Genomic DNA, 27,678 nt, shown 5'->3' on the forward strand with positions numbered 1-27,678 from the left:
GCTCATTAGCATTTTAGATTTTGATTGTAACTCAACATTATCACTGCTGTCGAAAACACGCAGCCACACATGCGTTCTCACACGCACCTGTTTTCTGTTTAAGGTTGCTAAGGCTGTGTCCCACTCGCTGAATAACTGTGTTAACTGCCTGCCTGGCCAGAAGGATGTAGACATGGCCCTCAAGAGCATCGGAGAGGCCAGCAAAAAACTGCTGGTGGAAACGGTGGGTTTTAGCTCTTATTGAATCATATCTCAAGTAAAGCCGCTGATTACCTCAGACAATCACTCTTATCAGTTTGAAGCTGATGCCTAGTCAAACAGGTCTCATTTAAATAAAGGTTTTTCAGGCTAATCACTAATCCATCACAACTGAAAAACTGACTGTGTTTTGCTCACTTCTTTCTCTAGCTTCCTCCATCCACCAAGTCTTTCCAGGAGGCCCAAACCGATCTGAACCAGACGGCAGCAGATCTGAACCAATCAGCAGGGGATGTGGTTCACGCCTCTCGAGGTTCGAGCGGCCAGCTTGCAGATGCGTCTGGGAAGTTCAGCGAAGACTTCGATGAGTTCTTGGACGCCGGAATCGAGATGGCCGGACACACCCAGGTCCCAGTAGTCTGTCTGTGTGGTTCTAAACATGGCAAATTGTTCTCAAAACTCTCATCTGGGACCACAAATATTTCTAGATGATGTTGTTGTTGTTGCACTGAATGAACTCTCCAGATTTACGTAGTCAAAGGCTTGATAGTTTGTCAACCTGGATCAGGTGTAATAACTTTGGAATATATAAAACAAATGGAATGGCTGGGTGTCCCTTACGGGAAGGACCCCCAGCCCTTGACCAACATTTCCGCCGACTGAACGCAACTGAGGCACCACAGACAACTGAATTCTTCTGTTTTTAGGTGACTTATGTAATTCTCATCACCTTTTGGTTCACCGATTGGCGTCATGAAACAGAACCTGGCAAACTGTCTGTTCGTTAGCTTTTGTCATACAGTAAATACCGGTGCTCTGAGTCTTAATAAGATCACAGTTAGAGGTTGTGTTCGGGCTGCCTTGCTCTTAATTCGGAGTGGTTCACTTCTCGGAGGAAGTAGAAAATGTGTTGCATGACGCAGATTAACAACTCTCTTTATATTTAGAACTGAATTTGAGAGTAACTATAGACATTTTTGGAGAAGCTAGAGAGTTGCTCAGCACTTTTCGCCAGTGTCACTGGTCTTAGGGCAATATGTCCTAATACAATATGAAATGGATCAGATCTCAAAGAGCAGAATGTTATTATACTTTTTTTTTGTCTGACTTCTGATTGATAGATTTTGTGAGTGCTAACAACGTATAATAATGTCCTGATTCTGCTGTGGATTCTGCAGAGGAAGGATGACCAGATCCAGGTGATAGGGAACCTAAAGAACATCTCCATGGCTTCCAGCAAGCTGCTCCTGGCAGCCAAGTCTCTGTCTGTAGACCCTGGTGCTGCTAATGCCAAGAACCTGCTGGCTGCTGCAGCGAGGTAGCTACCCGACTGCATGGTATCACGCAACACCACACCTGCTGACTGGTTCTTAGGTCGTTTTGGGATTTAGAACAAGGGCACATTTCTCTCCAGCAGCTCATTAAACCTTTGGCATCGTGTTACAATACACTTCTGCTTGGGCCAAAGCAATAAGGAATTTCACTGTGCCTTATGAAATTGGAAGGCTTTTCGTGTGACGCGCGCGCACTCTCTTTACACCCCTACTCTTACACCTCCAGTGGGGCTGCACTTCACAGCAGACGTGTCCCCCTGAGTGGTAGACCCAGCCTCCCTTAGGGCCTGTGGAGACTGTTGATTTCCCGTCTGGTAATTGGAAGGTTAGGATAGACGGAGGGAGGGAGGCGTCGGACTGGAATGTCTGACTGGCTCACTGAAGCCTGGCGAGGAGGACCCGAGTAGAAGGAAGGAGAGAGACCCAGAACACCTTATTAGATTTGGAGCCAATGGAGCTTGGGCCCTTGTGTTTGTGTAATGTAGCGGAACGCTGGTTTAAGTGCCTCTCATTTTGAACTCTGTCTCAACCTCTTTCCATCTCTCCCTCTTTCTTTTACTTTCCATTTGTCTCTTCCTCTCTCTCTCTCTCTCTCTCTCTCTCTCTCTCTCTCTCTCTCTCTCTCTCTCTCTCTCTCTCTCTCTGTCTGTCTCTCTCTCTCGGTCTGTCTCTCCCCTCTCTCTTACTCTCACTTCGCTCGCTCTCTCCCCTCTCTTTCTCTCTGTTCTCCTTCTCTTCCCGCGTTTCAGAGCGGTGACAGAGAGCATTAACCAGCTAATCACGCTGGCCACACAGCAGGCCCCGGGACAGAAGGAGTGTGACAATGCCCTCAGAGAGCTGGAGGTACTATGATCATCAATAACATTAGCTTTGCTGATGATAACTGTGGTCCAGTAGCAATAATCTTCCTTTTGAATGCAGTTTTTTTTCCTAATTAGGGGATATTAGCAACAATAAGTCATTGATAAGTTCCCTATGATTAAATGTTACATTTAATAAACGTTCGCGTTTTGGGAGTGTTCCAGTAAGTTAATGTGTCCTCCCCAATAATGATCTGTTCTTCTGTAGTTGACTGAATGTAATCAAGGTTCTCTCCTCCCTTCTTTGTGTGTTAAAAGCATGTTTCCTCTCATCACTCAGGCAGTGAAAGGAATGCTGGACAACCCCAACGAGCCAGTCAGTGATCTCTCTTACTTTGACTGCATCGAGAGCGTCATGGAGAACTCCAAGGTAGGGAGGGCCACGACCCGGAGAGCTGCCAAACAGTGACCCACGTAACCGCTACCTCCCGTGTACCCGGACTGATGGAGAGGGGGAGATGGGTGTGAGTGAGGCGACCTGGCTGAGGAATGCACCAGCTTAACTTGTAATCCCTTCCTTTCTTCTCCTGTTTTTCTCCCCTCATTCCCCCTGTCCTGCCAGGTCCTGGGAGAATCCATGGCCGGCATTTCTCAGAACTGTAAGACGGGGGATGTGCTGTCGTTTGGTGACTGCGTGGGAGTGGCCTCCAAAGCCCTGTGTGGCCTGACTGAGGCCGCAGGACAGGTGAGTTCATATTCTTCTTTGTACCTGAAACCCCCCCACCCCCCCCCCCCCCCACCAATGAATAATGTGTCTCGACTATAATCATATATTATTTGATCGCTGTAGTTACTCACTCTATTTGCAGGAGGGAGATTTTGTGCTATCAAAGGAGTAGGAGTGGGGACCTTCTGTTTGTTGAGACAAACTAATGTTTCTGCTTTGGTCTGGTCCCGTCTGACAACACCCGCCCCCCTCCCCTTCTCCCGACAGGCCTCCTACCTGGTGGGCGTGTCTGACCCCAACAGCCAGGCAGGGCATCAGGGTTTGGTTGACCCCATCCAGTTTGCACGAGCCAATCAGGCAATCCAGACAGCCTGTCAGAACCTTGTGGATCCAAACAGCAGCCCCTCACAGGTCAGTTGGGACATAACACAGGTTTGTTTGTATTTAGTGTTTATTGAAGTTGGTCTGATTTCATGGGATCCTTGCATATTTGGCAGCTGCAACCTCACCTCTGTTGTGTAGTGGTTCTTTTCCTTCATCTGATCTGTTATGGTGGGTTTTTCCAGGTACTATCATCCGCCACCATTGTAGCGAAGCACACATCAGCTCTGTGCAACGCCTGTCGTCTGGCCTCCTCCAAGACAGCCAATCCTACAGCCAAGAGGCACTTTGTTCAGTCTGCCAAAGAAGTGGCCAACAGCACAGCCAACCTGGTCAAAACTATAAAGGTAAAACTTTTTTGTCTCCCTAAGACTGGCCCCTGATGTGTATTAATGTGTGTTTCTCTCCAGGCTCTGGATGGTGATTTCTCTGAGGAGAACAGGAACAAGTGTCGTGTGGCCACGGCTCCTCTAATAGAGGCTGTGGAGAACCTCACAGCGTTTGCTTCTAATCCAGAGTTTGCCAGCATCCCTGCTAAAATCAGCCATGAGGTATAACTATACAAACTGTCTGCCGTTGCTAAGCATGAAACCGTATACTGAAATCTTACAAACATTTGAGTAACAATCAACTTGTAGAAAAAATTGTTTGTTCTGTGAAACAATTGGTGTGATTGACAGGGAGCTTTTCCATGTGTTTGTGTGCAGGGCACTGCTGCACAGGAGCCCATCCTCCTTTCAACTCGCTCCATGTTGGACAGTTCCACACACCTGCTGAAGACTGCTCGTTCATTGGTCATCAACCCCAAAGACCCACCCACCTGGTCGGTCCTGGCGAGCCATTCCCGGACAGTGTCCGACTCTATCAAAGGTCTCATTACAGCTATTAGGTAAGTCACAGACCATCACGCATGTTCTGGACTCAATGTAGACATCTTAATCCGTTATAAATGATTCATTCAGAATAGGTAGTTTCAGAGGATGGGCAAGGCAAATAATGTACACCTTGTCGGGCTGATTTGGCTTAGGACTATTTGTAAACCTACTCATGGTTAGTCAAAACATAGCATTTGTCAAGGTCTCTGGCTACATAACCTTTTTTTGATATTTACTGTTTGCATAGGAACTTTCCATTGTGCTTTTCTATTGAACTGTGTTGTGTTGATAATTGCTGGACTTAATGACCTCATGACTTTTCACAAAATCAAATAACATTGAAGAAAGTGAAGTATTTCCAAATATTTGGCACATTTTTGCTCATCAATCTGTTTGTCTATGGTAGCCCGCAAAAGACAATGGTTAGAGTGGAAGAATTTGTTAGTATTTGCCATGCTAAAAATGTGTATATGCCTACTTTATTGCCTGTAACTGTGTTCTGGTTACTTGCACTTAATGTAGGCCTAGTGATGTGAATTTATTTGATAATGAAACTTCTAATTGCAATGATAAGTCAAGACAGTATTTATTTTGAGATACTTTATCTTTGTATTTCGGTAGCTTTACTGATTTCATAGAGTAGTAGCTTAGGCAACTAGAAATGTTATCTACAGTAGTTACATTAAAAAAGTAGGATTATTTCCAGACTTTTTCTATCGCCATAATTTCTGCAAAAATGGTTTTCACTATACTTTTTTGCAACAGGAAAAGAAAGAGAATTCTGCCTTGTCGAAAGGATGAACAATTATTCAGTTTATCTGCCTCTGACATTACAAATGTTGCAAGATTATTTTTGGCATGTCAATGGAAACCTTGCCAATATTTTTCTTGGTTCTTTTTTCCCTCTCAGGGACAAGGCTCCAGGCCAAAGGGAGTGTGACTACTCCATAGATAACATCAACAGATGTATCCGGGACATAGAGCAGGCTTCGCTAGCTGCAGTCAGCCAGAACCTTGCCAGCAGGGATGACATCTCGCTGGAGGTACTAAACCAATTCAGCACTAACCCAAAAGCAACCTCTTTGTCCCTCTCTCCATCCCTTCCAATTGGATCTGTAGATCCACCGCTTATTAGGACAAACAGTATATTTTATGTGAAAAAGCAGCTTGATTCATCTCACTTCCCTTCAGGCTTTGCAAGAGCAGCTGACATCCACAGTACAAGAAATTGGCCACCTGATCGACCCCATCTCTACAGCCGCCAGGGGTCAGGCTGCCGAGCTGGGACACAAGGTCTCTAATTGCAGCAGCATGGTCATTTTTACTCATTGTGTATATCACCCAGCTAGCTTCAGTCAGTGGTTGTGTTTCAGGTTATTTCGTTTTTTCATGATGCACAACATAGATTTATGCTGTTAGTCATTAGTGTTATGTGTAGAAACTTGCCGTTTAGCTCATTCATCTTAAGATGACAAGGTGGGAAAACATGTAACGCTGAAATACCCTCCTATTATTCTTTACGGCTACATCACTAAAATGTATATGGCAAAAATGTACTCATTGATGTAGCAATCAGCAAAGTCAGTGCTGGAAGGGAAAGATTTATGTCCATTTATGTTCACTTGCCCTGGCATTCCAAGATCAGTTATTCTGAGCTCACCTAACAAAATGACCTGGAACAGCGGTCAGACGTCTTCACCTTTAACCTTGACTCCTGTCAATCTTAGGTGACTCAGCTGGCTGGCTACTTTGAGCCTCTGATTGTGGCGTCTGTGGGTGTGGCCTCCAAGCTGCAGGACCACCAGCAGCAGATGACCTTCCTGGACCAGACTAAAACCCTGGCAGAATCTGCCCTGCAGATGCTCTATGCCGCTAAAGAGGGTGGCGGGAACCCCAAGGTACAGCTCCAGAAGTCCATCACCATTACACATTACAGGTTGCCCAGCGACTTTCATTGACTGGATTCAAAAAGTGTTCAAAGTCTCCTGATTTCAATGGATTAGGCAATTACATTTCCCCAAACAACGAATACATCTGTTGTTTGAACAATAATGAGAGGGAGCCTTTTCTAAGTTCAATCTTAAAAGTAGAGAAACTCACCCAGATGTCTGCCTGCAGGCCTCCCATACCCACGATGCCATAGCAGAGGCTGCCCAGCTGATGACGGAGGCTGTGGATGACATCATGGTGACCCTGAATGAGGCTGCCAGCGAGGGGGGAATGGTAGGGGGCATGGTGGATTCAATTGCAGCGGCCATGGGCAGGGTGAGTGGAGGGGCCTTTCCGACTGGAAGTGTCTGGGAGAAGCGACACAGCTCTAGGTTAAAATACTGCCGTAAGGCTGACAATGAGATGCATTGAAGGCATTTGCCATTATATAATTATCAGTCGCATTATAAATAATCAACATGGCTGTGTAGGAAGAGGATGCCTGGAATGTAAACATGACTCATTGAACGTCTCGTTCTACCTCTCCTCCCCCTCTTTTTTTCTGTGCTCTGTGAAAGGTGTGGAATCTCAGACATGCATACATTCTAAATATTGCCTTTGAATCCGCCTGCAGTTTTGCTGCAGCTTATGTCATGAATAATTAATGTACATTACTGTGAGCTCTAAATTTGAATGAATGTGTCTGACTTGATTAAATGTGGATAATCTGTTGAGATAATCCATTGAGATAATGGCATTCTTCAATCTGTGTCTGCAGGGAAGGTTATAACATTAGTGTACCCCAATCAATTACTTTATACATCTCACCAAGCGCCCCAGAAGCTGACATTTAAAAAAAACCATTTTTGTTTTAATCACCGGGTTTGGAGGTCATGTGTGTCTTTCTGTATGTCTGATGTAGACTGGCTCACATAATAATGACAGGTTTCTAATTAGGGAAAGTAGATTCACTGACTGTGCTAGATGTGCCTATTTATTATAATATGATGCTAGCCGGCAAACTGAAATTGGTTTTTATGAACATCTAATTAGAATGTATTATGTACTGGCATACATTCCAGTAACATGCAAACTGTGCTGAGAATTATTAGAGAATGTTTCTTCAAAGGCGCAAAAACCATAAACCTGATATAACAAGAATGTTCCCTGAACACATTTTGTCAGGTTTTTAAAGTTTACTAGAATGTATAATACTGTAAGTTTGTGAGAACAGTCAGTTGGGAACATGTCCCTAAAACACGAAAATTGGACCGTTATCAGAGCGTTTTCTGCACGTTAACAAATGTTATGGGATTGTTCACAGAACCAATTGCAGTTTGCTGGCAAAATGGATACAAAGAAGATGTAGACAGAAAGGCAGAGAGATAAACCAATTGATCAGGTGATTTTAGATGGTGAATAAGCGCATTCTTTTCGGTTAAATATAGTTGAGTCTCTGGTGAAATAAGGTTTGTGTTTGGTTTGAAGAGTGTGGTTTATGTGTTGTTTTTCCTCTCAGCTGGATGAGGGAACTACTCCAGAACCAGAGGGCTCATTTGTTGACTACCAGACCACCATGGTGAAGTTCTCCAAAGCCATTGCTGTCACTGCTCAGGAAATGGTAAGAGGTTTCACATGGAAGTACCCATTTGTTTTACTGGTTTTGTTTAGATCAATTTATCAGTAAGTCTTTTGCCATCCAATCATGAAGCCCCCATGCTCTTTGTGGAGCGTAGGTCATTACTTTCCGGTGGTCCATGTTTTGTGGTTTCTTGGTCTCCTCATTCCTTTCAAGGATCCAGTGTTGTGTTGATGTCAATGTTTCTGTCCTCCAGATGACCAAGTCGGTGACTTGTCCTGAGGAGCTGGGGGGGCTGGCCTCCCAGGTGACCACGGACTACAGCCAGTTAGCGCTCCAGGGACGCCTAGCTGCGCACACTGCTGAACCCCCCGAGGTGACCGACCACCACCGATTGGGTCCCATCCTGCAGTCATTCCATCCATCCTTATTCTATGGCTTTTTCTAATCAATCCCGATTTTGTTCCCCTCCAGATTGGTTTTCAGATCAAGACGCGTGTCCAGGACCTGGGTCATAGCTGTATCTTCCTGGTGCAGAAGGCTGGAGCCCTGCAGATCACCCCCTCTGACGGCTACACAAAGAGAGAGCTTGTTGTTTGTGCCCGTGCCGTCACTGAGAAGGTATTGTACTGTAGGCGGACATTACCTGGTTGACCACACCGGATTTGGGGTCAATACCTTTTTTAATTTGTTATTAGGTAATGAAAAGTCCTGAATTGCTGAATCGAATGTTGATTAATTACTTGAATTTAACTACAAATGTCACTTATAAATGGCTGTGTAACCTCTAATCCTGGTTACCATTAGCCATATACACGAATGGCCAGTAAACCCGTTCCAAATTCTGGCCTTATTAAGATGTGTATATTAAGATTAACTTCATTCTGTGTTATTAATGTAGCACAATTCTTACATAAAATGTGTTTCAAAGTGCTTAACCAATAATAATAAAAAAAAAAATAGAATATATAGAATATAAATACTTATTGATTAATATAAAATAATGCAAAGTAAAATCTAAAAAATAAAATGAAATCAATACATTCTTGAATTAATTAATAAAATGAATGAAGTAAATTATCAGAATTTTAAGCAAGGATAAAATGTGTGTCTTAAGATCCCTTTTAAAATAGTGAAGTGTTTCTACTTCCCTCATATTTTCAGGCAGACTGATTTAGAATCTATGGACAAGGTTCTAACAATGTACTGTAGGCGGGGTCTAAACCCACGAATGCTTTCAAACCAGGCAAAGATATTTGTATCGTAATGTGTGGAAGCACAACCACATTCAGGCCAGAGAGATCAAACTAACTCTGGTTCACGTGTTTAGGCTACCCCAACTTCAAACTCTTAAACATGACTATATTAATTGACATAATTTGCATAATTATCCTTAATTAACCCTCTTTACAGTATCCTTAAAACCAATGTGACCGCATGCTTAAGCAGTCCCACCTTCAAACTATTTCAACATAAACAGCCTGCCAGGCACACTACATTTACTTCTCTCATTTCTAGTTATAATTACTGCTCCGACTACTACTTACTGCCTACTAACTACAGTTCAGACTGGTGGCTAGACTATGCAGATAGAACCTTTTAGTCCCAAGGTCTTGACTACTACTATAGGAATGTATATAAATACTTGAGGAACATCAATAACAGCATTATAGTTAAAGATTCTTAGGTAGAGAGCCAGGGTCTTCACTTCTGTTTAATAATGCATGGTAAGTATTCCTCTGTCACTTAATCAATACTGAAACATTGGTATGTTGGCTTAGTAGAAACAAAGAGCGGAGTCTAAAGGTGGACACACTTTCTACTTCGTATAATGATTTGCTGTTCTGTTTTGATGTATCCTGCTTTGATACTGTTCTGCTTTTATGTGTCCAGCTTTTATCGTAGCCTTTTAAGAGGAAACACATTTTCAAGGTTTGTTTGAATGTGATTGCTTCTGCTTGAGTCAGTATCATATTGGCCTCTATGATTTGCCTTGATTTTGATGGCTCTCCCGGACCAAGGTGAAAATGTCACCGTATTCCTTATACAGGCGCTGGTCATAAAATTAGAATATCATCAAAAAGTTGATTTATGTCAGTAATTCCATTCAAAAAGTGGAACTTGTATATTGTATTCATTCATTACACACAGACTGATATATTTCAAATGTTTATTTATTTTAATTGTGATGATTATAACTGACAACTAATGAAAATCCCAAATTCAGTAACTTCCGAAAATTTGAATATTACTTAAGACCAATACAAAGAAATTATTTTTAGAAATGTTGGCCAATTGAAAAGTATGAACATGAAAAGTATGAGCATGTACAGCACTCAATACTTAGTTGGGGCTCCTTTTGCCTGAATTAATGCAGCAATGCGGTGTGGCATAGAGTCGATCAGTCTGTGGCCCTGCTCAGGTGTTATGAGAGCCCAGGTTGCTCTGATAGTGGTCTTCAGTTCTTCTGCATTGTTGGGTCTGGCGTATCGCATCTTCCTCTTCACAATCCCCCATAGATTTTCTATAGGGTTACGGTCAGGAAAGTTTGCTGGCCAATTAAGGACCGGGATACCATGGTCCTTAAACCAGGTACTGGTAGATTTGGCACTGTGTGCAGGTGCCAAGTCCTGTTGGGAAATGAAATCTGCATCTCCATAAAGTTGGTCAGCAGCAAGAAGCATGAAGTGCTCTAAAACTTCCTGGTAGACGGCTGCGTTGACCTTGGACCTCAGAAGACACAGTAGCCCAACACCATCAGATGACATGGCACCCCAAACCATCACTGACCATGGAAACTTTACCCTGGACTTCAAGCAACGTGGATTCTGTGCCTCTCCTCTCTTCCTCCAGACTCTGGGACCTTGATTTCCAAAGGAAATGCAAAATTTACTTTCATCAGAGAACATAACTCAGCAGCAGTCCAGTCCTTTTTGTCTTTAGCCCAGGCGAGACACTTCTTACGCTGTGTCTTGTTCAAGAGTGGTTTGACACAAGGAATGCGACAGCTGAAACCCATGTCTTGCAAACGTCTGTGCTTGGTGGTTTTTGAAGCACTGACTCCAGCTGCAGTCCACTCTTTGTGAATCTCCCCCACATTTTTGAATGGGTTTTGTTTCACAATCCTCTCCAGGGTGCGGTTATCCCGATTGCTTGTACACTTTTTTTTTCTACCACATCTTTTTCTCCCCTTTGCCTCTATTAATGTGCTTGGACACAGAGCTCTGTGAACAGCCAGCCTCTTTGGCAATTACCTTTTGTGTCTTGCCCTCCTTGTGCAAGGTGTCAATGGTCGTCTTTTGGACAGCTGTCAAGTCAGCAGTCTTCCCCATGGTTGTGTAGCCCACAGAACTAGACTGAGAGACCATTTAAAGGCCTTTGCAGGTGTTTTGGGTTAATTAGCTGATTAGAGTGTGGCACCAGGTGTCTTCAATATTGAACCTTTTCACAATATTCAAATTTTCTGAGATACTGAATTTGGGGTTTTCATTAGTTGTCAGCTATAATCTTTAAAATTAAAAGAAATAAACACTTGAAATATATCGGTCTGTGTGGAATGAATATATACATTATACAAGTTTCACTTTTTGAATGGAATTACTGAAATAAATCAACTTTATGATGATATTCTAATTTTATGACCAGCACCTGTAATGCACCACCTTTAAGAACCGATAACATTCTAGTCAAAAGTAGTGTTCTATAATTGTAGAACGTGTTATTGGACGCTGCCCAGGCCATGTCCCTGTCATACTCAGGACTAAAGCCTTTTCAACATTATTTGTATACTCATGTGTAAGGGGAACTCAAATATATTTTCTTAGTCCTTGGATTTGAATGGACATATTAGGTTTGAGTCTGATTTACTCAAATATTCACTCAGCGGAGTGGGTACTGAAGGAAATAAACATGCCATGTAGCTGTCATTCTGATTCATGTGGTCCTCCACTTCCTATTGTCTGTCTGATACGGCTAGACAAACACATCAATAAATCTAAATAAATAAACATTTTGCAGTGCAAAGAGCATAATATCAAAAACCCACAAGATTAACCAAAACCTCTCAAAATGATACAAAAGAATGACTGGAGAACAGTTCCAAAAACACCTGTCCGTCCGAAGATAAATCCACACCAACCATCACTATGGACTTCCGTTGACTGCTTGGATTCTCAGATCTTTCCCATGCATTAATCTGAGCTTTGTGACACTGTGTATGGATGCATTTCCCCAAATGTCTATGGCAACGATTGTATATGTTCTCTCTGTGCCGCAACAGGTGTCCATGGTGCTATCGGCTCTACAGGCAGGTAATAAGGGCACCCAGGCCTGCATCACAGCTGCCAGTGCGGTATCTGGCATCATCGCTGACCTGGACACCACCATCATGTTTGCCTCCGCTGGCACACTTAACGCAGAGAATGACGAGTCCTTCGCTGATCACAGGTGCTTGAGACTGTGTTTGTGTGACACGCCAAGGTGTGCACTGGGTACTGTAGTAATCTGGAATCAGGCTTTAGGCCTAAATGGAGCTACGTTTTCTAAAGGGTTAAACTAGCCATGGCATATCTTTGGGTGGGTCATCTAGCAGGATGGTATGAGAGAAAACTGTCGAAAGATATGATCTGTAGATTTTTATGGACATTTTACCAAGTTTTCTCTTTGTTTCTCTCTCGTCCCTCTCAGGGAAAACATCCTGAAGACAGCAAAGGCTCTGGTGGAGGACACTAAAATGTTGGTTTCTGGAGCAGCATCCGGTCAGGATAGACTGGCCCAGGCTGCTCAGTCCTCAGCGAAGACCATCACGCAGCTCACTGACGTGGTCAAACTGGGTGCCGCCAGCATCGGCTCTGATGACCCAGAGACTCAGGTAACATAAGTCATTTATATGTGGTTTGTGAGTAAACATGCCATTCAATTGTAAACTTTTTAGGTAATTTTAATATAATTGAATCAATTATAAATTGACTTGAGGATCAGCTTACTGCAGCCTGTCTTTAAAGAAACTGCTTTTAAATGTAAGGAGTACTCTAGCTTTTTCAGTAGAACTTTTGATGTGCCCGCCATAGGATGGGCTTAAGAAGCTGATATGTATGTGTCTTGCCTAGGTGGTTCTGATCAACGCAGTGAAAGATGTAGCCAAGGCCCTGGCTGAGCTAATAGGAGCCACTAAATGTGCTGCCGGCAAGACTGCAGACGACCCATCCATGTACCAGCTGAAGAGTGCTGCCAAGGTAGGGGACAATTTAGAGGGTTCTGCTTCCTGGTAGGTGTGACAGTGAGACCCAGGGGGTTCTACTTCCTGGTAGGTGTGTCAGTGAGACCCAGCGCATATATTAATGTCTCTGTCCAGCATTGCACCTTCAACAGCCCATGGCAGTGAATGGGATGCCTCCTAAATCTGATATGTGCGTTAAGAGTGTTGTGGCTTCCAGTACACTGGAAAGGCATGCTGGGTCTGTGATTATACGGAGGCGGAACAGCAGTGCTTGTATTTCAGCTCAAACTGTTCTGTGGTATGTTTGAATGGGTGTTGTGCTCCCCCTGTCTTTCAGTACCATGTCATGATTTACATACATAAAGTACTATCAGCAAAAGGGTTAGAGCAGGGGTGTCAAACCATTCCATGGAGGGCCGAGTGTCTGCAGGTTTTTGGTTTTTCCAATAAATTGTTTCCCAGTTCAGACCTAAAAACAACCAGGTGAGGGTAGAAACGAACCAATTAGTGACCTAATTAGTCAATCAAGTACAAGGTGAGAGTGAAAACCTGCAGTCACTCGGCCCTCTGTGGAACCGGTTTGACACCACTGGGTTAGAGAATAAATACGCAACGTGAATTAAACAAAACCCGATTAAATCCCTTTTTAACTCCTTATCTCAATTCTCAGTTCACTAAATATTTCTATGTCCCTGCCACTAGCATCCCCATTTTACAAGTAATATTCTGGGTATGTGTAAATGTACTCTGTGGTTGAAGGTGATCCCTGTAACCCACCAGGTGATGGTGACCAATGTGACGTCCCTGCTGAAGACTGTGAAGGCTGTGGAGGACGAGGCTACGCGGGGGACCAGGGCCCTGGAGGCCACCATCGAATGTATCAAACAGGAGCTCACAGTAAGCAGGCCTCATTTAATGAATTAAATGAATCATTTAATCACTCCATAAGGACGAATGACAGCAAACATGCATCTCTCACTTACGCTTTTTGCCCTAAACGCGTACTTAGTCGTTGGGATTCATGCCTTTAAAGAGTTGATACTTAAAATCTTCACCCATCTGTAGTGATTGCACCATAGCCATTTAGCTACAACACAGGCATTACATTTTTTAAAGGTTCCAAGACCTGTATTTTCCCAGCTGTCCTTTGGTATTCCTCTGTCAGCCACTAATCTCCATTAGTTGATTGTTCTGGTGATTAGCTCCCAGCCTAATCATTATCCCTCAGGACAGCCTCGATGTGCAGATACTGCCACTGGAGTCTTAGAATCTTACAAGATTAGACAAACTCAAGTTAAAACTCAATGAACAATGTAACGTTGGGATAGTTCAGTGCAGCTTGTGTGTTGGTTTCTTTCAGAACATAGCCCTGTTAGGTGCTATACATAGCTGTACATTTCAGGTTTATTTCTAGGGTTGTTTAGTATAGGAGATGGCAGCGTAATGGGGATTACATTAGCTTTTAAAATCGCAACTTTTATGTCTCAAAAATGGACAAACAGGGCGGGTGTGACTTACTGGCACGAATATGAGGATGGGAAATAAAGCAAATTAGGAGTGCAATTCCATGAAATGAGAGAGCTTCAACATTAGGGGGGCGACAACATTAGGGAAAAGTCGAAGTTTGAAAAAACGTCTTGGCTGAACACAGAAACCATATTATTGAAAACATTGTAATGTTCCATTATTACTTTGCAGAAGATAATTGACCATAATAGATGTTATCTGGATCTGAAATAGACAGTACAGAAGAGTTCTGTAGCCTAGGCAGGTCTATTGGTCTAAGCCACGGCCTTTGGCGCATGTGTATCCCTGCAGCACGAATCTAATCCAGCCTACTGCTATTTCAGCACAATCTCTCCTCCATCTAGCCCACTTTATTTCTATCCAGTAAAGCATAAAAGCCTGTGAGTGGAAAAACAAGCCGTGACCCTCTTCTAAAAGCCATGAAATAGGATTGACTAAAATGCCATATTTGAGACTTAGCCACTTACTCGATATTAGTCAAAATGCATATAGTTTTCTATGTCAGCTGGTCAAATAAATCACAGAAATTCTAAACCTTAATGATAATTAGGAGGGAGCATGGTTCCATTTGGTAGTTATCCATTTTCTTTTCAGATGCTCAGGTAGACATTAGTCTGCTACCCATCTGAAATGGAATTGACCAAAATCAATGATGTTTTTAAAATCCTGTTGAATTTGTCAGGTGTTCCAGTCTAAAGACGTCCCGGAGAGGTCCACCACGCCTGAGGAGTTCATCCGCATGACTAAGGGCATCACCACGGCAACAGCCAAAGCCGTGGCAGCTGGGAACTCCGCCCGACAGGAGGATGTCATAGCCACCGCTAATCTGAGTCGCAAGGCCATCTTCGACATGCTCACCACATGCAAGGTTCTGATCCACGCACCCAACCATCTCAGGGCAGACACCACAGCCTGCCCCGTCTAGTGAAACGTTCGACTCCTAACAGAGTGTGTGTGTCTGTGTGTGTCTGTGTGTGTCTGTGTGTGTCTGGGTGTGTCTGGGTGTGTGTGTGTGTGTGTGTGTGTGTGTGTGTGTGTGTGTGTGTGTCCGTCCCTCCCTCCCTCAGCAAGCAGCCTATCACCAGGAGGTGAATGAGGACGTACGAAGCAGAGCGCTGCTCTATGGGGCAGAATGTACCACAGGTTACATCAGCTTGCTTGAACATGTCCTACTGGTATGTTACACCAGTGCCCGCTTGCTTATGTGCCCGAGTGACCTGAGATGGTGATCATTCCGATTTGTTTTCCTGAGCCACCTCTGCTCGGTCTTAACCCAGGTTCTTCAAAGGCCAACCTCAGAGCAGAAGCAGCAGTTGGCAGCCTACTCTAAGCGTGTAGCTGGGGCTGTTACTGAACTCATCCAGGCTGCCGAGGCCATGAAAGGTGAGGGAAGACGCTGCCTTCGCCTCGGTGCGCCAGGCTGCGTAATGCACTGCCATAGTTACCATTAAGCGGACGACCGTATCCTGAATGCTCTATTAACGTTATGTTCAAACCTTCTTTGCCACAGACGGGGGTAAGTTAGAAATGCAAACGGTTGTGACTCACCCTTCATACAAAGTAACTACCACCCCTCCGCCACGGCGTCGGCTGTCATTCATTCCGTCTTTAACAGTCCCATTTGGGGGCCGCGTAGTAATCCACGATGACAGACCATGTTTTGTATACCCACCCGTCCGGCCACGCACCTCATTTTAGTGTGCTTTTTGATGTTAGGTCACAGTGTTAATTGCTGCGTGGGTGCTCTTCATTGGCGTATTAATGTCACCGACGGGAAGCTGCTTTTAATGTTGAACACGTTTGATTGGCTGTGCATGCCGAGTCATGTGTTGCCTCCCTCTGGTGTGTGTGCAGTCTTGTTGTGAAGCATGCCGTGTCGTTTCACTGCCATGGCGCGTAGGTTTTAACTTGGGTGTGTTTGTGTCTACGTGTGAGGTAACAGACTTGCGTGTGTTTCAGGCACTGAGTGGGTGGACCCAGAGGACCCCACAGTGATAGCAGAGACTGAACTGTTGGGGGCGGCGGCGTCTATCGAAGCAGCGGCTAAAAAACTGGAGCAGTTGAAACCAAGAGCCAAGCCCAAGGTAGGAGTCTACATTAACCATAATGCATCTCACTTGGTATGGATTCTTTTGATTGAAATAAAATATAAGTGGCTGCACAGTCATAAACACATGCTCCACCACACATCTTTATTAAAAACAAACAGAAAATGTTTTCGATCTACGGGGATTGTTAGGTTGTCTGTTCATATTTCATTAAGATATGTGTCAGAGCATGTGAGTGTGTGGCATCTATCTTCCTTTCATGTTAAGCTCCTTTCGGGCCTCCACCCTTTAAAGGTGTGCGTTTGATCTAATTTGACCATCAACTGATATTGCGCAGCTGTCAAAACAACCATTACATGGTGGTTACAGAAGGTGAATCATTTCCCAACTACCATCCTCTGGCTATACGCTAGATTATGTAATAATATATGTTACACAGTCAGATTTTGCTAGCACACTACCATCCTTGCATCTACCTATTATACTTGAATTTCCTATATGTTTTAATCAGCCTGTACTGGTGAGTTAGAGAAGTAGAATATGCAGTGTGCAATTTTACTGACAGTCCCTCAGTTAGTTGAAAATAATAATTTTAGATGTAAGTCGCTCAGGGTAAAATTCTAATTATTTTTATTTGGGTTGGTCCACAACATAGTTGCCAATACCAAAGTAGCCAAGACCTGCCTGGGCATGTGGCATATGAAAAATTGAAAATGGTTACATGTTTTTTTGTGTGCGAAATAAAATATGTAGGATTCATAAATTCTAGCAATTACAAATCCTGTAAGCAAATTCTGTCTTCATAATTGTCAGTGTTGTTGTTGGTGTGTTTATCAATGTGTGTGTCATTGTCTGTTTATGTCTGTTTAAAGAAGCACTCTCTCATCAGTTTTGACACTTAGATTCAGGAGTGTTCAGTTGACATGAATCCTAGTGTTGGATTCATAAAGGGATTCTCTGTGTATTTAAATGTCCACTTGTGGTGCTTCTCTTCATGTAGTTTAAAAGTAGTGTCAACTTTCCTTTTTCCCCAATGTACCATGACTTACATTCTGTCTGTACCTGGGTCGGTGTACCAGTCCTATTATATTCACATTGTTCACAAGGAAACCCCTGCTCCCTGCTCTGTGACTGACCCCCCCCCCCTCCGTAGTGTTGCTCCTGTTGAAGCATCTCCTTGTGTCCTGTAGCTTTACATCTCTGATCAGACCCAGACTATAAACCCTGGAAGCCTTCTCTGCAGGGCTCTGTCTGATATGTTTGATATATTAGGTTGTTATTCAATCCAACTATATATCAAACATATTCCTACAGTGTCCCGCCCTGTCTACAGACCTATAGTGTTTGTGTCTGTGAGCGAGCGCCAGAGAAGTGTGTGTGTGTGTGTGTGTTTTTTTTTTTGTGGGGGTGAACTGGGGGTGTGATCTTGGGTTGACAGACAGTAGAATAATGTATTCTGGAATAAGTATCAGGGTTTCAGCAGTTGCAGTCCAGCGCAGGTGAAACCCTGTCGTGTTTCTTCTGGTTTGCTTTGTTTTTCCGCTTATGATGTCACGTCAAGAGGTTTCTGTGTTGTGCAGCCTGTACAGAAGTGACCAAATGAATCGCTTTGCTGGATATAACGCTTAACACCAAAAACATTTGTTTGTCATGTAATGAGCTGACTCTGACGTCTGAGTGTTGACTTCTCATCCCCCCCCCACCCCCCCCAGCAAGCCGACGAGACACTGGACTTTGAGGAGCAGATCCTGGAGGCAGCCAAGTCCATCGCTGCTGCCACAAGTGCCCTGGTCAAGTCTGCTTCAGCTGCCCAGAGGGAGCTGGTGGCTCAGGGCAAAGTTGGCTCTATCCCAGCAAACGCTGTGGATGATGGCCAGTGGTCCCAGGGCCTTATCTCAGCGGTAAGTGTTTACACAGATGCCTCGTGAATAAAGCCTCGGGATAACCCGTCGGTCCCATCACGAATAATGGCCGCAATGAATCTGTGTGAAAGTCTAGAAACCTTTTCCCCTGTGTGTGTTCTGGTCCTACAGGCCAGGATGGTTGCAGCAGCTACTAGTAACCTGTGTGAGGCAGCTAACGCCTCTGTCCAGGGCCACGCCAGCGAGGAGAAGCTCATCTCATCCGCCAAACAGGTGGCGGCCTCCACTGCCCAGCTGTTGGTGGCCTGCAAGGTCAAGGCTGATCAGGACTCCGAGGCCATGAGGAGGCTACAGGTACGAGACCCATAAATACCAAACTGACCCTTGACCCTGGGTCCTCTTACACTTCCAATATAGCAGCAGCAGCAGCTAGGGGTCATAATGTGTGTGTGGTATGACTGTGGACTGTCCTCTTCTTTCAGGCTGCTGGGAATGCAGTGAAGAGGGCGTCAGACAACTTGGTGCGCGCAGCCCAGAAAGCGGCATTCGACAAGGCAGACGATGACCGCGTGGTGGTCAAGACCAAGTTTGTGGGAGGAATCGCTCAGGTGAGACTCCGGGCTCTGGCAGACTCTTCAGTGATGTTAGCATATAGATCAACAGGCTGGCTGCAAAGTGTTTTGCCTAGACTTACTGGAATCAGATGTGTTCTGACTGATGCCTTTACTTTATCATGCCCAGATAGCATGTTACAGTCAGGGGATGTGATCTAACTGGTACTGGTTCTACCTGGTGTTCAGATCATAGCAGCCCAGGAGGAGATGCTGAGGAAGGAGAGGGAGCTGGAGGAGGCCAGGAAGAAGTTGGCTCAGATCAGACAGCAGCAGTACAAGTTCTTACCCAGCGAACTACGGAAGGATGACAACTGAGCTCTGCCTTACTGCTGCCGTGTGTTTGTGCGTGCATGCACGGTATCTATATGTTCCACACACACAAGTGGCCGTATGAATTGACTTTCTCAGTGTGAAACATGGCAAAGTTGGCCTTTCAATATACCCAGTGGGGTCCATCCTACATCATCGGAAGTTGTGGTCTTCAACTACCAACAATGATCTCCTACCACTACACCAGGACCTGGCTGCTTTCAGTTTAACTGACATGCATTGCATGTCAGTTACTGCGAACCGAATAGCATTATAAGGAAAGCATTAGTAGCGGCTCAGCCAGCAATGTATCCTGATGGGACTTTCCAAAAACGTTGAATGACTATCTATAGATCTATTGACTATATGTCCTTATCAGTGTTAACATTGAATCTCTACATGAAGAGGATTTCAAATTATTTTACGGGGTTGCATGGAGGTAGACAGAATGGGATGTTTGGTGCATAGAGTACAGTAGACATTTAGCACGCACACTCATCGCTATCATTTCCCTTTTATGAGCCAATTGATAAATTACAGCATTTAATAGGTAAAACTTGCATTTAACGTCACATGTATTGCACATTTGGAGACTAATAGCTCCTTGTGGTCAATATCTTGCCTTCTTGTCAAACAACAGATATGACAGTTGCGGTATTTGGACCATACTAAATAAAAGAAAAAGCTTATACAAAATGTATGGATGTACACTAGTGACCATTTCTATTGGAATGACTGCTTTGTCTTGCAAATACATTTTAGTCCTCCTATACAGTGCATGTGTTCTAGACACTAAGTAACCCTCCTGTTTTTAGACAATAATCAAGTGTTATTAAACCCTTGGTTAGGGACCCCTTTACGACAACCAAACCTCTTATAATGCATTATAATGTATAATGCTATTCAGCGATGTGGAGGTTGAGTTACTACAGAAGGAGTAACATCTTTAGCAAGTTATGTTCCTCTGACAATTACAATAAGCTTAAGTTTCATGGCTCCTACAAATACGTCTCTTCTAAAGCTGTCTCAGCTGTACTGGACCAAGGTGAGTCAGTTAAAAGACTTCCCTATACAGTTCTCACTAACATCTGTTCCCACTACAGCTGGAACAGATGTTACAATATTTAAACCATGCTGTAGGGTGCAGTGTAGCGGTCTTAGCTGCATGGGGTGCGATTTTATAATGCTCTATCTCTTGCTCTGTTCCAATCTGCTACACTAGGTACTTAAGAGGCCCCTAACTTCTGAAAGGTTTACATATACTGTAAGCAGAAATTTGAATGTAGGAAACAACGGCTCTTATTGACCATTTGATTGAAGGGGGGAGTGTTTTAATTGAAAAACCCAGGCAAACGGTAGTTGAAAATTGTGTAATTTCTCTACAACTCCTAAACCAACTTGCAAACTGATTGCGGTAGTATTGTAACACCTTAGACCTTTTGAATGAATGCAAAGCGGTACCTCTGACTACGCACAATGTGCTGTGCTTCTTATGGTTTCCCCTCCCTGTTGTGTCACATGGAGGGAGTCCCCATTGCCTTCACAGGGCTCTGCTGAATCACTACAGTGGATCCCATTCTCTTGTTTAATGTCAAATCCCTTGCTCTTACTGTAATGCTGCTCTGCACGACTTGAGAGATGAAATGGGCTACTATTGAAGTATATTTACCAGTATGTTTGCCAGGGCTGTGTTCATCCGGAAAACATACTCTAACTGGGAGGGACTACTTGGAATTGTTGAATAGCAAATGCTCATTTCAAAAACAAACATATTCCGTTCTCCTAATGTGTACTCAGATGTAGTCCTAGTGTTTGGTTTTACTAGTCTTATGGACAGTCAGTGAGTTTTGGTTAGTAATATAAGCCTTATTGTGAGGTAAAGTTGTGCTCTTGCAGTGTCAGTATGCATGGCTTTGTGGTTCTATTACTCTTTTGGATCACTAAATAAACCTAAATAGAATGCACTGAATTATATTTGTATTCTGAGCTGCACAAGGACAGTAACCCCCAATAAACACACAGTCCATGTTAGACATGTTTTACTCTGTGTTGGTGTGTGACTGTGCTCTACAGTTCAATTACTGGAACGGTTCTGTCATAAGCTTATCTGGTATTTGTAGTGTTATTATTAGTGCCTTAGTCTGTAGTCCATACAGCATCTGGTCTGCTTCTTCTTCTTGTCAGAGCAGTGTAGTTATTATCATTGAGTTGGGCCCAGGGTTTTTACTGTCATAGCCCATTTCCAAGACTGTCTGTTCCCTGTTTGGGGGAGAAACACAGGGCCCTTTCCATGCTTTCTCACTGGTACTATTGTACAGTCCCATAAGCTATGTACCTCCTCCCCATCGACCTGCCTGCTGCACCCATGGCCTTGAAGGCAGAGACAAATGTGTCACTGTGTAAAAAGTACCATCCGTATATGTATACAATACGTATGTATATTATATATATGAAGAAAACACATTTTTGTACTGCATTCCGTGGGTATGTACCAACATGCTTCTGAACTATGTACATATGACAGATTGAAGTTGTTTAGGCTGTCATTCGGTTATTGTATGTTACAAGTAAATCACTGAAGTTTTATGGAATTTTTTTTTTCTTCCTCTTTCAAGCCACTGAATTAGTTTTTGAATGATAATTGTGATGAGGATATTGAGATTATATAGCTGTCACTGTTAATGTAGTGTGACATGTTTCAAAGGTTGGGAGAAACTGTTTTTACCTGTATGTTTGTTCCATTATGAATTAAATGATAATAAAATGACAATACTACAAGATATGAAGTAATGACAAACTATCTGGCAACAAGAAAACAACATATTTTTTGTATTCGCTGAAAATAAAGGCTTTCAAAGTAATGTCTTTATGGATTTTGTAGTTGTCATTTTGTTGACTACAGGAGTATCTTTTGGAAATGCCTTGAGCTTCCCTGAATGTACCAGCAAAACAGTTTGTCTGATTCCAGTGGCCTCAAAGGCTGTTGTTCTCAGGTTCAGACCAACTGGAACTCAAATCACAGAACATATTTATTGAGGTTTGACTATTTTTGTTTGAACCTATGACAAAGGAAGCAGACTATTTATTGTATTTAAAAACAAGCTATCACAGCAATACAGTGGTTCTCAAAATGTATTCACCCTCGCTAGGACTTCTGAAACCAAGTGGAAGAAGATTTTATGGTCTGAAGACACCAAAATGTATTTTTATTGTCTCAACATTAAGCACTATGTTTGGGGCAAGCATAACATCACATCATCGCTGCTCCGCATCAGGGCCTTAGAGGTAGAATGTGAGGTAGCAGAGTACAGACAAATCCTGGAAGACAATCTGAAGATTGCAAGAGACCTGGGAGAAGGTTGCATTTCCAGCAGGACACCAAACATGCAGTCAAAAACACACTGGAGTGGATTAAAAGTATAAAAGGTCAACATCCTGGAGTAGGACAGTCAAAGCCTGGAACACAATCCAGTCGAGAGTTCAAACATTTTTGTTTTGTGTTTGTAGATTCTATTCTGACAATATAAATTCTAAAAATACTTAAATGAAACTAACATTTTTAAATAACTACATTTTTATTTCATGATGTAACACAATGTAGAAAATCCAAGGGGGGAATACTTTTGAGCCACTGTGACCTGATTTGTGCACAAGTGCTTCTTCCGACAGTCTACTAACATTAAGCAGCTCTTCTGTAAGTAAGGTGTAAGGTAGATGGTATTTCTGAATCAGCAGTGAGCCCTGTGCTATATTCAGCTGGTCTAGGTTAGAGTGGAGACATGCGCAAATTCTGGCAGCTCTAAAATGTGACGGAGAGGTTATTTACATTACATTGTGGCACAGCTGCTAGCTCTTTCAGGATAATACCCAGAATTCTTTGCAGGAAGTGGAGATCTCAATATTGTAATCACAACTCAAGGTGTAATGTATAGGTAAAAATGAAGTTACACTTATCGAATCCTTGGAAAATTGGAATTACTGTATGAGATGCCACTGATTACTAATGAAATTATATGGTCCCTTTAAATAGCCCAAAGCTTAAAATGGTACAGCTTTATGAAATTGCCTTCAACCTTTAAATGGTGTAGGGCAATTCTTCCAAATCTTTTTTGCATTGACACTTGATAAGCCTGTTCTATATGGGATTTAAAGTGTTCCTTCATTACATTTTGATAGGAAACTTTTGGGAGTCAAGGACAGTGAAGCTTTTTTGATGAGCATAGTGCCACAGGTCACCACAATAAAACTTGATGAATCAGCTGTTGTCTTTCGAAGGGGCAGGCTAACTGTCGCTTCCCTCCAACCGCCCTCCAAACCTGACTCCTTAGCATGCCTTCCGCCACATAGGGAAAATGACACACTAATGACATCATGTCTAAATGCCAGCAGCAAGCACCCTTGAATATTGCAACCAGAGACACTTATATCACACATGGATGTGATCTCTTGGTGGGTGACACCTGATGTCGCAAAGCTGTCAGCACAAACAACAACGTCATGAAAAAGTATTTTCCCCGTTTCTGATCTTCTCAATTTGTTTCGCTTATTTTGACAGTGAATGTTGTCAGGTCTTCAACCAAAACCATATATTCAATATAAGGAATCTGAATTAATGAATAATACAAAATGTATATATTTATTATCAGGTGCCCCTCCCTGTGAAAAAGTGATGCCCCCTTAGTAACTGGTGCTGTGAGCTTAAGCTCCAATAACGTCAACAAAACGCTTCTTTAAGTTGTTGATCAGTCAAACATCGTTGTGGTCCACTCTTCTATTGCAGAGCTGCTTTAACCCATCAACGTGAAGTATGTGGATATATAAACATGAACCACTCTATAGTTCTTGCCACAACTTAAACATCTCAAATGGATTTAGTTCTGAATTTATTTACTTTTCAGCCATTCTGATGTTGACTTGCATGTGTATTTTGGATCATTGTCATGCTGCACGATTCAGGTGCACTTCATTGTCAGGACCAAAGCATCTTCAAAACATCACACAACCACCATACTTGGCTGTTTATATAGGTTCTCTTATGTGGAATTAAGCATTTAGGTTAAGCCTGAAATAGGTGAGCATTTTATGAATCAAGCTGTCCAAAAAGCATTTTTTTTTTCGCTCATCTGTATACAACATTCTTCCAGGAGAATTGACGTGTTTCATGTGTGTTTTGGGTAACTTAATATAGCAAACATATCAATGACTTTTACCCAGTTTAGATCTTGTGCCACGACCTATAAAGGGCAGTTCAAGCTCTATATCAAATGTTGCTGAGTTAAAGCCACTCTACGTGGAAGAGTGGGCCAAAATTCCTCCATAGCGATTTGAGACACTTATCAACATCTACATTAAGGAAACATTTCGTTGAAGTCATTGCAGCTAAATGTGGCACAAACAGTTATAGAGTAAGTGAGCAATTACTTCATTGCAGGAGAGAATTGAACAACTTGCATTACTTAAATGAGATTGCAAAAGTTTGCGTTAACTTAGTTCCATTTACGTAATATTTGATTCGTGAAGAACCCCTAAAGGACCATTCAAGTTCCATTTCTTTTTAGAATCTATTGAAACATTTTTATTGTTCAACTAGTCTTGACATAATTTAATATATTCTCCTGTCTTGGGAGTGCTCATAGTGTTGCCTGATAAATTGAGATCCTGCTCTCGATTTATCGCTCCATATTTCAGCTTGAAACTCCTTCCATTGCACTTTTTTTTGGAGTAGTAAATATAGTGTTATACTAAAGAAGGTAATCAGCAATTGGTTATAATGATTCAACAATTTTATCAAAGCAAATTACATCTGTTTCTGGGACAAATCAGATGTACCCCATCATGTTCTGGGACCAATGAAATGGTTTGGTCATTTCCAAACAGGATTCCTATTGTATAGAAGAAACAAACGTCTTTGGGTGTGGCGTAGCATCTGGCCAGATCATAGTGTTTGGGTGGCCAGGCTGTATGCATCTATTTATTTTCCTTGTAATACACTCAGAATGTCTACTGCATTAGGTTACTGTCCCCTTTACATCTGTCTCCAGTGATAAGACATGAAGTGTCAACAACAAAAAAGAACAATAAATCAAAACAACAGAAAGACAATCCAATGTAATGAAGAAGGTCTGCAGGGTTAACATAGTGATTACCAGAGTCCATTACTCCATACTGACCAACACACTTCTCCACAGCCATGTTATGACCAACTGTGCGACCGGGCCACATACTTCCCACCACCCTGGAAAGCCTCTAGACACCACTATGCTATTGTCAGACAGAGGATACTGGGATACTGTTAAAATAATGGTGAAGGTAGAAGCCTAAAAGAAACACATGACAAGGAGAGAGTAACTGGATGTTATCTCAGGTTTGCAGTAATGGAGGGCCATCGTCCTCGAGTCAGATACTTCAGTGCGCCTATTAGCATTTTTATGAGAGCGAACACTCAAACTATGGGGGCAAAGAGCATGAAAATGCACTGTACTAAAATGTTTAATAACTACAACACTAAATATACCTACATACTATTAACGCTGGTAAATTAAAATCTGTGTGCTTTTTTTAATCCAAAAGCTGTTTAGGAGTTGGATATTTCAATTTACAGAACTGGGTATCAGAGGTTATCAGAGGTCCTAGATGGTTGCCAAGGGAGTTTAAACCATTATGAGTTGGCTGGGTATTGTGTTTTTATCTAGTAGCATCTCTTTCCATTAGTCTAGAAAGTCCTCGAATATCATAGCTTCTGCTCTGAGCCTCTCTGATCTCTGTGGATGAGCGGTGCCTGTGGTCTCTGATCTGTCTCTATGAGTGGCATGGTGTGCCTGGCAGTAGCTGGACAAAGCCTGGTCTATCAAGGGAATGACAGCTGCCTGTGTCTAGTGTGTATCCTAAAAAAAGATGCAGACACCCCAGGGAGAACATTAGTGACCACAGCAAACTATTCACCTACAGTAGATATAAAACATCCATACACCCTTTTTCACCTTTTACCAGATTTTGTAAACAATCGTATTTAAGTGAAAAGCAAATGGGTGATATCTCTGAACAATTATTATCACTGTGTTGGTGTCACTTGTGTGGACAAGACGAATTATAAAACACATCAAGAAGCCTTCTTTGAAGGAACGTAGAAGGATACAGTGATATAAATTCCACATAGTTTTTTAGTTGATCTTCTTTTCGTCATTGTATAGCTTATTCAGTTTTACATTTTTCCCATTTAATATATACTAATCCAGAGTGACTAGTAGCAACAGAGTTGTCTGTGTTGCTCAAGTTCAGAGTGGTAAAAGTTTCACCTTGCCAGCACAAGTATTCAATCTTAATATATGACCTTCAGGAGCAGTATGGAATACTTCTCACCCATGTGCTATCACGTTTAACATATGTTCTGTACGTCCTCTGAGTACTGCAAAGCATGTCTACTGTAAATGTCAATACGTGACATGCCTTTTTCATTCTCATCCTCATAAAAATGTATCCTATATACGTTTCTGTAAAAGTGAAGTTCAAGTTAGGCCCTACCATGCAGCCAATCACGGTGTGTTTGGACTCGGGTCTCTAGTTCCCCTGCACGTACGTGACAACTGCAGCTGACTCTCGTGGCCCTGTGAATTGTCACAAAGGAGAAGACAGATTGTTGAAATGCCAAAGTACTTCTATGTTTCACTGGGGGTTTGTCAAACACTCTGGGGCATGTAGGAGCTTACAGAGTTGACACTGAATGATATGCTCCTGTTAATGCAACACTATCTGATGGCCCTCTTCAAATTGACATGTTCCTCTCCTCCCTGACAGAACCAATCAGCCCAGATACCAGAACATCCCTCCCAGGGACAATCACTTTCACAGGTTCTTAAACACTCAGTGGGTTGACTGTACTTGTCTTATCACATGATCTGGTGTTGCTACCTGAGGCCTGCCTGGCTGACTACCCACGTAATTAATCCACGATGAGGACTTCAAAAGTCATGAGGGAATTCCTCAGATTGTTCTGTGGAATCTAATACTTCCAAAATGAAATAAAAAAAATACGTTTTATGTCATATATGTTTTTGTTATACATCTCTTAGAAATGACCTCTACTTCCCAAACCGAACTCCATGTTCGTGCCGTGCGTCTCAGAACAGTGTTAGAAATAGGAACCGACGTCTTGGAGGGGTGCCTCTTTGTCGCCCATACCCCATATATAGTATTATCAACCGTCAAATGTCTTGGAACAGCGAATCGCCGAGGAGATCCATAAAAAATACAAGACTCGCAGAGAACACCTGGCGTCGT

At 42.8% G+C, this 27,678-nt stretch overlaps 1 protein-coding gene across 5 annotated transcripts in view; it reads left to right on the forward strand.

Moving 5' to 3' along the window:
• Positions 1-22,268, forward strand: part of tln2a (talin 2a) — a 103,632-nt gene extending 81,364 nt beyond the window's left edge. For 4 of the 5 annotated variants that reach the window (XM_010891225.5, XM_020055376.3, XM_020055382.3 and 1 more), the window contains 30 exons: positions 104-223; positions 409-606; positions 1,377-1,516; positions 2,282-2,375; positions 2,673-2,762; positions 2,955-3,077; positions 3,327-3,470; positions 3,626-3,787; positions 3,851-3,991; positions 4,148-4,329; positions 5,226-5,358; positions 5,507-5,608; positions 6,043-6,213; positions 6,434-6,580; positions 7,764-7,865; positions 8,080-8,199; positions 8,298-8,444; positions 12,103-12,269; positions 12,510-12,693; positions 12,932-13,057; positions 13,822-13,938; positions 15,251-15,436; positions 15,636-15,743; positions 15,846-15,951; positions 16,079-16,084; positions 16,528-16,652; positions 18,329-18,517; positions 18,650-18,832; positions 18,961-19,086; positions 19,279-22,268. In XM_010891225.5, the coding sequence (XP_010889527.3) occupies positions 104-223; positions 409-606; positions 1,377-1,516; positions 2,282-2,375; positions 2,673-2,762; positions 2,955-3,077; positions 3,327-3,470; positions 3,626-3,787; positions 3,851-3,991; positions 4,148-4,329; positions 5,226-5,358; positions 5,507-5,608; positions 6,043-6,213; positions 6,434-6,580; positions 7,764-7,865; positions 8,080-8,199; positions 8,298-8,444; positions 12,103-12,269; positions 12,510-12,693; positions 12,932-13,057; positions 13,822-13,938; positions 15,251-15,436; positions 15,636-15,743; positions 15,846-15,951; positions 16,079-16,084; positions 16,528-16,652; positions 18,329-18,517; positions 18,650-18,832; positions 18,961-19,086; positions 19,279-19,407 (4,068 nt within the window). In that variant the 3' untranslated portion in view covers positions 19,408-22,268. The remainder of the gene's footprint in view (positions 1-103; positions 224-408; positions 607-1,376; positions 1,517-2,281; positions 2,376-2,672; positions 2,763-2,954; positions 3,078-3,326; positions 3,471-3,625; positions 3,788-3,850; positions 3,992-4,147; positions 4,330-5,225; positions 5,359-5,506; positions 5,609-6,042; positions 6,214-6,433; positions 6,581-7,763; positions 7,866-8,079; positions 8,200-8,297; positions 8,445-12,102; positions 12,270-12,509; positions 12,694-12,931; positions 13,058-13,821; positions 13,939-15,250; positions 15,437-15,635; positions 15,744-15,845; positions 15,952-16,078; positions 16,085-16,527; positions 16,653-18,328; positions 18,518-18,649; positions 18,833-18,960; positions 19,087-19,278) is intronic. The other variant, XM_010891226.5, reaches the window with a different exon arrangement.
• The last annotated feature ends 5,410 nt before the right edge of the window (positions 22,269-27,678 follow it).

Source organism: Esox lucius, chromosome 2 (genome assembly GCF_011004845.1).
Source record: "Esox lucius isolate fEsoLuc1 chromosome 2, fEsoLuc1.pri, whole genome shotgun sequence".
NCBI classification, from domain to species: Eukaryota; Metazoa; Chordata; class Actinopteri; order Esociformes; family Esocidae; genus Esox; species Esox lucius.